This window comes from Salvelinus sp. IW2-2015, unplaced genomic scaffold, assembly GCF_002910315.2.
Source record: "Salvelinus sp. IW2-2015 unplaced genomic scaffold, ASM291031v2 Un_scaffold2634, whole genome shotgun sequence".
In the NCBI taxonomy this organism is placed as follows: domain Eukaryota; kingdom Metazoa; phylum Chordata; class Actinopteri; order Salmoniformes; family Salmonidae; genus Salvelinus; species Salvelinus sp. IW2-2015.
In genome coordinates, this window is record NW_019943942.1 from 52940 (window position 1) to 62146 (window position 9207).

The 9207-nt window shown below is 47.3% G+C and overlaps 1 protein-coding gene across 1 annotated transcript in view; it reads left to right on the forward strand.

Annotated features, from left to right (window-relative positions):
- The window catches only part of LOC112074433 (FERM domain-containing protein 6), a 40660-nt gene that overhangs the window by 15951 nt on the left and 15502 nt on the right, over window positions 1-9207 (forward strand). Inside the window, 2 exon segments of the mRNA XM_070440533.1 lie at window positions 1645-1690; window positions 8645-8713. Coding sequence (XP_070296634.1) covers window positions 1645-1690; window positions 8645-8713 — 115 coding nt within the window.

A 9207-nucleotide genomic window follows, 5' to 3' on the forward strand; every position in this document is an offset into this window, starting at 1 on the left:
TTCTTTCAACATTTTATTTTAGACTTCTTCAGTCGTCATGACAATCAAACATTCAAAAGTACACAATAACACAAATGAATCCATTTTCCAGGTGTTACTTCAGCTGGCTGGTAATGCTCTAACAAAGCTGACCTGGAGGATCATCCCCACTGGGAGAACCAGCGAGGCGACCCGCTACTTCCAACCAAAGAGTACTTCCCTCCCTGGTCGTGTGAAGTGTGTGGGGCCTTGGGGAAGTCTACGTGTGAGAATACCAGTACATTTTCTTTACATGTGGCCAACTGCCATTCTCAGAAATGGTCATCAAGCGATATTGTCTGAGAGTGTGGTCTCTCTGTTTTCTCTCTCAAGAAAGTCTGTCTCTCTCTGTGTCTCTCGCTCTCTCTTCTATCTCTCAAAGACGTCAGTTGTCTGGTTGCTTAATTAAGGAATTGAAAAATGATTCGTATAAATTTACTTTTTATACTATAATTATATTTAACAACAAGACTTTTACCTCAAGTCAGTATTTTACTTGGTGAACTGTACTTTTTACTTGAGTCATTTTCTATTAGGTATCTTGTACTTTTACTAAGTATGACAATTGGATACTTTCTCCAGCTGATCGGCGAGCTGCCAGTAGCTTGCAGCCCACCTTGATTCGCTTCGCCAAATCAATTCTGAAAGTAATGTGTATTTTCACGTGTTCCATGCAAAACTGTTGTGAACATGAAAGCTCCTGGCTACTATCCAATCAAAGCCACTTCGACCATGATTCCCATCCTGGTTAGATGCTATTGGTTTGAAAAGCCAAACGTAACACAATATCTGCCAATTTAATTTTCCACCAATATTGCCTCCGTCTGTCTGTTTGGTGAAAACTCGTATGTAGCCAGTACAGAGATGCTAATGATAACTGTCTTGTAGGCTTACCTGACAGATCTACACTACCGTTCAAAGTTTGGGGTCACTTAGAAATGTCCTTGTTTTGAAAGAAAAGCTATTTTTCTTTGTCCATTTTTTAAATAACATCAAATTGATCAGAAATAAGGTATAGACATCGTTAACTGTTGTAAATTATTATTGGGGTGGAAACAGCACATTTTTTATGGAATATCTACATAGTCGTACAGAGGCCCTTATCAGCAACATCACTCCTGTGTTCCAATGGCACGTTGTTTAGCTACTCAAGTTTATAATTTTAAAAGGCTATTGATCATTTAGAAACCCTTGTTTGCATTTACGTTAGGCACACGCTTTGGAAAACTGTTGTGCTGATTTAAGAGCAATAAAACGCCTCTTGAAGACTAGTTGAGTATCTGGAGCATCGCATTTTCTTGGTCGAATTACAGGCTCAAAATGGCCAGAAACAAAGAACTTCTTCTGAAATGGGAGAAAACGAATTCTAGAAAATACAAAAATATAATTTTATGAACCATTATTTTACTAGGTATATTGGCAGAAAACAACATCTCTTGCACATCACGGCCCTGGGAAGAGTTGCAGGGTAGAGGAGAGAGAAGAATGTGCCTATTTGAAGCTAGAAAAAAAGAGTAGCTCGCAACGTTATTATTTTTTTAAAGTAGCTCTCACGATAGAAAAGGTTGTAGACCGCTGTTCTACAGTAATATTGACCAATGTGTTTGTTCCCTCTTTCCATCTCAGATTGTGGCGAGCGTGGGGTGGACTACCTGCTCTGTACGGTCCCAAGGTACACAAGGAGCTGTGGGGCATGACGCCACGTGATGCGGTTCTCCACTTCATTCAAAGAGGCCTGTCGTCTCGAGGGACGTCCCCGTCACCTTCTACAGGCTACAGAAGGTCAGTCAGAGATCTCAGCAGAGTGAAGCAATCATTCAATGTCTTAAGACCCCAAAGACCAAACAGAGACAGGAGCTCAGTGGCAGAGAACATTTCCCAAAAAGGAAGATGCCTAGAGAGGAACTAGACTCAGAGGGAGGATACCCTCTTCTTGCTGTACTGAATATCCTTGTCCACATCCCACATTTATTAGGCTGAAGCAAGCAAAGTTATTGTGTGTTTTCAAAATTAGCCAAAGCGTAAAACCTACACGTACACAAACAATCACTGAAATAGTTTCACATGGAATTTCAACATGTATGGCACAGAGCCGCTGCAGACAGACGTCTAAACAGAGATATGGAGTTTTCACGTGTATGGCACAGAGCCGCTGCAGACAGACGTCTAAAGAGAGATATGAGTTTTCAACATGTATGGCCAAGCAGCCCACTGCAGAGAGACGTCTAACAGAGATATGGAGTTTCAACGTGTATGGCACAGAGCCGCTGCAGACAGATGTCTAAAGAGAGATATGGAGTTTCAACGTTGTATGGCAACAGAGCCGCTCGCTGACAGACGTTTAAACAGAGATATGGAGTTGTAAGTTTCAACGTGTGTATGGCACAGAGCCACTGCTGACAGACGTCTAAACAAAGATATGGAGTTTCAACGTGTATGGCACCAGAGCACTGCTGACAGACGTCTAAACAGAGATATGGAGTTTCAACGTGTATGCACAGAGCCGCTTGCAGACAGACGTTTAAACAGAGATATGGAGTTTCAACGTTTGTTATGCACAGAGCCACTGCAGAGAGACGCTCAAACAGAGATATGAAGGTTTCAACGTGTAGGCACACGAGCCGCTGCAGACAGACGTCTAAACATAGATATGGAGTTTCAACATGTATGCACAGAGCCACGTCTAAAACAGAGATATGGAGTTTCAACGTTGTATGGCACAGAGCCACTGCTGACAGACGTCTAAACAGAGATATGGAGTTTTCAACGTGTATGGCACAGAGCCACTGCTGCAGACGTCTAAACATAGATATGGAGTTCAACATGTATGGCACAGAGCCACGTAAAACGTCTAAATTGATCAGGCCCTCACCCAAACAAGGGCACTGCGTTCATCCACATCTGGCCTGCTCGCCTCCCTACCTCTGAGGAAGTACAGTTCCGCTTCAGCCAGTCAAAACTGTTCGCTGCTCTGGCACCCCAATGGTGGAACAAACTCCCTCACGACGCCAGGTCAGCGGAGTCAATCACACTTCCGGAGACACCTGAAACCCACCTCTTTAAGGAATACCTAGGATAGGATAAAGTAATCCTTCTAACCCCCCCCCCCCCCCTTAAAAGAGTTAGATGCACTATTGTAAAGTGGTTGTTCCACTGGATATCATAAGGTGAATGCACCAATTTTGTAAGTCGCTCTGGATAGAGCGTCTGCTAAATGACTTAAATGTTAAATGTTTAAAGTGTTTAAAACAAGATATGAGTATTCAACGTGTATGGCACAGAGCCACTTGGCTGACAGACGTCTAAACAGAGATATGGAGTTTCAACCGTGTATGGCACAGAGCACTGCTGACAGACGTCTAAAACAAAGATATGGAGTTTCAACGTGTATGGCACAGAGCCGCTGCAGACAGGACGTCTAAAAGAGAATATGGAGTTTCAACGTGTACGATGGCAGCAGAGCCGGCTGCAGGACAGACGTTAAAGCAGAGATATTGGAGGTTTTCAAACGTGATATGCGCACAGAGCCGCTTGCAAAACAGACGTCTAAAGAGATACTTTTGAATTGTTACTCTTAAAAGAATCTACCGTTTGGGCTTATTGGGTGGGGGGGTGTATTAGGTAAAGAGGCTGATTTACATTTACACCATTTACGTCTGCGTTTTCCCGAGTCCAGCCCAATGTTAGCTCCCAAATGGTCCTCTATTTCCCTGGTAAATAGTGCACTACTTTAGACCAGAGCTGAAGGGGTCCTGATCAAAAGGGAGGGCACTAATAGGGAGTAGGGTGACATTGGGGTTCAGCAAAATTTCCCAGTGGAGGAGGGGAAGGGTTAGCTGCGTGGTTGGGTTAGGTGTGTGGGTTGGGTTATATGGCTGTGGGTTGGGGTTATATGGGCTGTGGTTGAGGGTTAGGCTGTGGTTTGGTTATATGGCATGTGGCGCTTGGGTTATATGGCTGTGGGTTGGGTTATATGGCTGTGGGTTGGGGTTTAGCCGGTTTGGTATTGGCTGTGGGTTGCGGGTTATAGTTGGCTGGGTGGGTTTTGGCTGTGGGTTGGGTTATTATGCCTGTGTTTGGCTGTGGGTCGGGTTTATATGGCTAGTGAGGTTGGGGTTATATGGCTGTGGTTGGGGTTATAGTTGGCAGTTGGGTTGGGTTATTGTGGGTTGGGGTTATATGGCTGGTGGGTTGGGGTTATATGGCTGTGGGTTTGGGGTTATATGGCTGTGGGGTTGGGGTTGATATGGCTGTGGGTTGGGTTATATGGCCTGTGGGTTGGGGTTTAATGGCGATGGGTTGGGGTTTATGGGCTGTGGTATGGGTGGTAAATTGGGGCCACCCCTTATTGGTGGTTGGGGTTTAGGTGTAGGTCTGTGGTGTGGGTTGGGTTATAAGCTTGGGTGGGTTTGTGGGGTAGGGTAGTGCCGCGTGGGTTGGGTATGGTGGCTGTGGGTTGGGTTATAGCTGCGGTTGTTTAAAGGCTGTTGGGTTGGGGTTTTATGGCGTGGTGGGGATATGGTGTGTGGGTTGGTTATGTGGCTGTGGGTGGGTTATTAAGGCTGTGGTTGGGGTTGTGTCTTTGGTACTGATGGTGGACTGCTGTGGGTTGGGGTTTATATGGCGTGGGTTGGGGTTTTGTGGCTGTGGGTTGGGGTTATAATGGGCTGTGGGTTGGGGTTAGTGGGCTGTGTTGAGGGTTATGGGTGTGTGGTTGGGGGTTATGGCTGCTGGGTTGGGGTATATGGTGTGGGTTGGGTTATATGCTGTGGGTTGGGGTTATGTGGCTGTGGTTATGTATATGGTGGCTGTTGGGTTTGGGTTTGTGGTGTGGGTGGGAGTTAGGTGTGTGGGTATGGGGTAGTTGGCGGTTGGTGGGTTGGTTATAATGGGCTGTGGGTTGGGGTTCATATGCGTGGGTTGGGGTTTTTATGGTTGTGTAGCTTGGCGTGTTGGTGTGGTCATGTTTAGGGTGTTGTATTAGCTGGGTTGGCCCTGGCTGTGGGTTTGGGTATATCTTTGTTGGTATGGGCGTGTGGGGTTATAGGCTTGTGGTTTTATATGGCTGTCGGTTGGGGTTACATGGGCTGTGGGTTGGGGTTATAATGGCTGGGGTTGGGGTCTATATGGCTGTGGGTTGGGTTATATGGTGTGGGGTGGGGTTACGTGTGGCTTTGGTTGGCTTGGGTATAGGGTTAGGGCTGTGGTTGGGTTATGTGGCTGTGCGGTATGGTTATGGCTTGTGGGTTGGGTTTATCCTGTGGTGGGTTAATTATATGCGCTGGGTTTGTTTGGTGTGGTGGGGTTATACTGGCTGTGGGTTGGGGTTATATGGCTGTGGGTTGGGGTTATATGCTCTGTGGTGGGGTTATATGGCTGTGGGTTGGGTTTATATGGCTGTGGGTTGGGTGTAATGCTGGGATTGGTAGGCGTGGGGCTTAATGGCTGTGGGGTTGGGGTTATTAAGTTGGGGCTGGCTGGGTGGGGTTAAGGCTGTGGGTTTGGGGTTTTATGGCTGTGGGTTGGGGTTTAGTGGCTGTGGGTTGGGGTATGTTGGCTGTGGGTGGGTTATTAAGGCTGTGGTTGGGTAGTCTGGGGTTATTATGGCTGTGTTGGTATAGCTGTGGGGTTATATGGCTGTGGGTTGGGGTTAATTGGCCTGGGGGTTGGGGTTATGTGGCTGTGGGTTTGGGTTGTGGCTGTGGGTTGGGGTATTTAGCTGTGGTTGGGCTTGGGTGTATGCTGTGGGTTGGGGTTAGGCTGTGGGGTTGGGTTATATGGCTGTGGTTGAGGGTTAATGGCTGCGTGGGTTGGGTTATGGGCTGTGTTGTATGGCTGTGGGCTGGGTTATATGGCTGTGGGTTTGGGTTATGTGGCTGTGGGTTGGGGTTAATTGGCTGTGGGTGCTGGGTTATAAGTGGTGGGTTAGCTGTGGGTTGGGGTTGATATGGCTGTGGGGTTGGGGTTAGTGGCTTGTGGTTGGTATGTGGCTGTGGGTTGAGGGTTATGATGGCTGTGGGTGGGGTTAATATGGCTGTGGGTTGGGGTTATAAGTGGTGGTTGGGGTTATCGTGGGTGTGGGTATGGCGTTGGGTTGGGGTTCATAGTTGCTTGTGGGTTGGGTTATATGCTTGGGTTGGGTTATTGGCTGTGGGGTTGGTTATGTGGCTGGTGGGTTGGGGTTTATGGCTGTGGGTTGGGTTATAAGCTGTGGGTTGGGTATGTGCGGTGCGGTTTGGTAAGGCTGTGGGTTGGGGAGTTTGTGGCTGTGGGTTCTGTTAAGGTGTGGTTGGGACTGATTGGGTTGGGTTATATGGTGTGGGTTTGGGTTTAATGGCTGTGGGTTGGGTTATATGGCTTGGGTTGGGTTATATGGCTGTGGGTTGGGGTTATGTGGTGTGGGTAATGGGTTATATGGCTGTGGTTGGGGTTATATGGCTGCTGGGTTGGGTTTATGCTGTGGCGGTTGGGTTAATGGTGTGGGGTTGGGTTATATGGCTGTGGGTTGTGGGTATTATGGCGCTTTGGGTATGCGGTTGGGGTTATGTGGCTGTGAGGTTGGGTTATGTAAGGCTGTGGGTGTGGGGGTTATTAGCTGGCTGTGGGTTAATGTTATAAGGCTGTGGGTAGTTAGGTTATGGGGGTTAGGCTGTGGGTTGGGTTGATACAGGCTGTGGGTTGGGTTATATGGCTGTGGGTTGGGGTGTTATATGGCTGTGGGTTGTGGGTTAATGGGCTGTGGCGTGGGTTATATGGCTGTGGGTGGGTATTGGCTTGTGGGTTGGGGGTTTAGGCTGTTGGGTTGGGTAATATGGCTGTGGTTGGGTTATACTGGCTGTGGTTGGGTATGAGCTGTGTGGTTTGGCTTGGGCTGGTTATCTCGGCTGTGGGTTGGGGTTATTGGGCTGTGGGTTGGGTATATTGCTGTGGGTTTGGGGTATTAGGCTTGAATGTTTAGAGGTGTGGTGGGTTATATGGCTGTGGGGTGGGTTATCGCTGTGGTGGCGTATGGGGTGGTTATTGGCTGTGGGTTGGGGTATATTGTGGGGGTTATGGCTGTGGGTTGGGGTTATTATGGGGTGGGTTGGGGTTACTTATATGGCGTGGTTGGGGTTTATGCTGTGGGTGAGGGTTAGGCTGTGGGTGGTTATATGGTGTGGGGTGGGGTTATATGGCGTGTGGTTGGTAGGCTGTGGGTTGTTTAGATGCTGTGGGTTTGGGTTATATGGCTGTGGGTTGAGGGTTATATGGCTGTGGTTATGGGGTTATATGGCTTGTGTGGTTGGTATATGCTGTGGCGTTGGTTAATATGGCTGTGTTGATGGTTATTGCTGTGTGGGTGATGCTGCGTTGTATAGGCGCGTGGGGTTAATTGGCTGTGGGTTTGCGGTTATATGGCTGTGGGTTGGGGTTATATGGCTGTGGGTTGGGGTTAATCTTATATGGCTGTGGGTTGGGGTTATGTGGCTGTGGATTTCCTGTTATCTTGTTATCTTGGGGGCCTCAGATGTTTTGACTGACACCTCATCCTTCTCTCCTTCTTCAATCCTTCTGTCTCTCAGGACAAGAAAGAAGAGAGAGCACAGCTCTGCTGGGTGGACCCTCAGAGGATGCAGCTTTATCAGTGTTGTGGGGGGGGGTTTAATGTTGCTGTGTTTGAGGATATGTGTCCCATCTGTCTACGTGTGTCAGTGTGTGTGTGTGTGGTGGGGGGGGGGTTAATGTTGCTGTGTTTGAGGATATGTGTGTCCCGTCTGTCTACGTGTGTCAGGGTGTGCGTCAGAGTGAACCTGCCTCCTCTTCAAATCATCCCACCTCCTCCTCCCCTACCTATTGCCCTCTACAGTCAACCATGTGAGGATGTGTAGGTTATCCAGAAACAGCAGTAAAACATGTTTAGTGCAACTCTTTTGACGAGAGCCTTATAGGTTAGTAGTGCACAATGTAGGGAATAGGGTCATTTAGGACAATCCCATGGGCGTGGGCCATCCCACCTCAGCCTTTTGATTTGTCCGTCAGAAGGCCATCTGGGGGATTAGACACACACACACACAAACAACACACACACACACACACACACACCACACACACACACACCACTCTTGGAGGATTAGTTAGGGTCTGGGGTCCGTAGTGATTTAGGGGGTTAGGTTGATTACATACCAGTAGACTGGTGAGGTGAGTGGTATGAGGTTGTTGTGAGGTGGTATGAGGTGAGGTGAGAGACTGAGGACCTATCAGGCCTCTTGGTCTAAGCAAGGTCCAGATGGCCCACTGAAAAAGGAGAGAAACACATGTTGGATTGTACATCTTCCTGTCAAGCCAAACCTGTAATGTTTTCTTTAAAACTGTATTACATGATACAATCTGGACTTGTGAATAAAGTATGAATCTCTCCATATGCTCACGAAGACCAGCCCTTTGACACCACAGAAGCTCACTATTTGGCAAAACACCCAAAAGATGATTTTGACCCAATGAGTTTGGTTCATACTTTAAAACGGTTTATTAATGATTTATTACATATGAACTAATGATTCACTGTCCATATAAGCTACTAATAAACCCTTCAATGGAAGTGTAACCAATGTCTTTTGTCTTTGTAATGTATGTGTCATTTCCTCAGGAGGCGGATAACATCCGCCAGCTTCTCTATGACTTCCCCTGGTCCAACGTGGGACGACTCACCTTCCTGGTACCCTCCACTTTATATTAACATATGTAAAGTGACTTCCTGTACAGTGAGTGCATGRATTGTTAGTGGAGGTGTATGTGATCCCGGTGGGAATTGAACCCACAGCCTTGGCCTTACTAACGCCATGCTCTTATCTACCCATTGTCTTTTAAATGAAGTGGTATTAGAATGATTATTTCATGAGGGTTTTAATTACACTGAGCTGTGTAGGATTCCACCATGRCCTCCRGTCCTCAGGGTTACATTTTACATTGACATTTTAGTCATTTAGTAGACACTCTTATCCAGAGCAACTTACATGAGCAATTAGGGTTAAGTCCCTTGCTCAAGGGCACAGACAGATTTTTCACCTAGTCAGCTTGGGGATTCAAACCAGCAACCTTTCGGTCACTGGCCCAATGCTCTTAACCGCTAGGCTACCTGCTCTTAACCGCTAGGCTACCTGCTCTTAACCGCTAGGCTACCTGCTCTTAACCGCTAGGCTACCTGCTCTT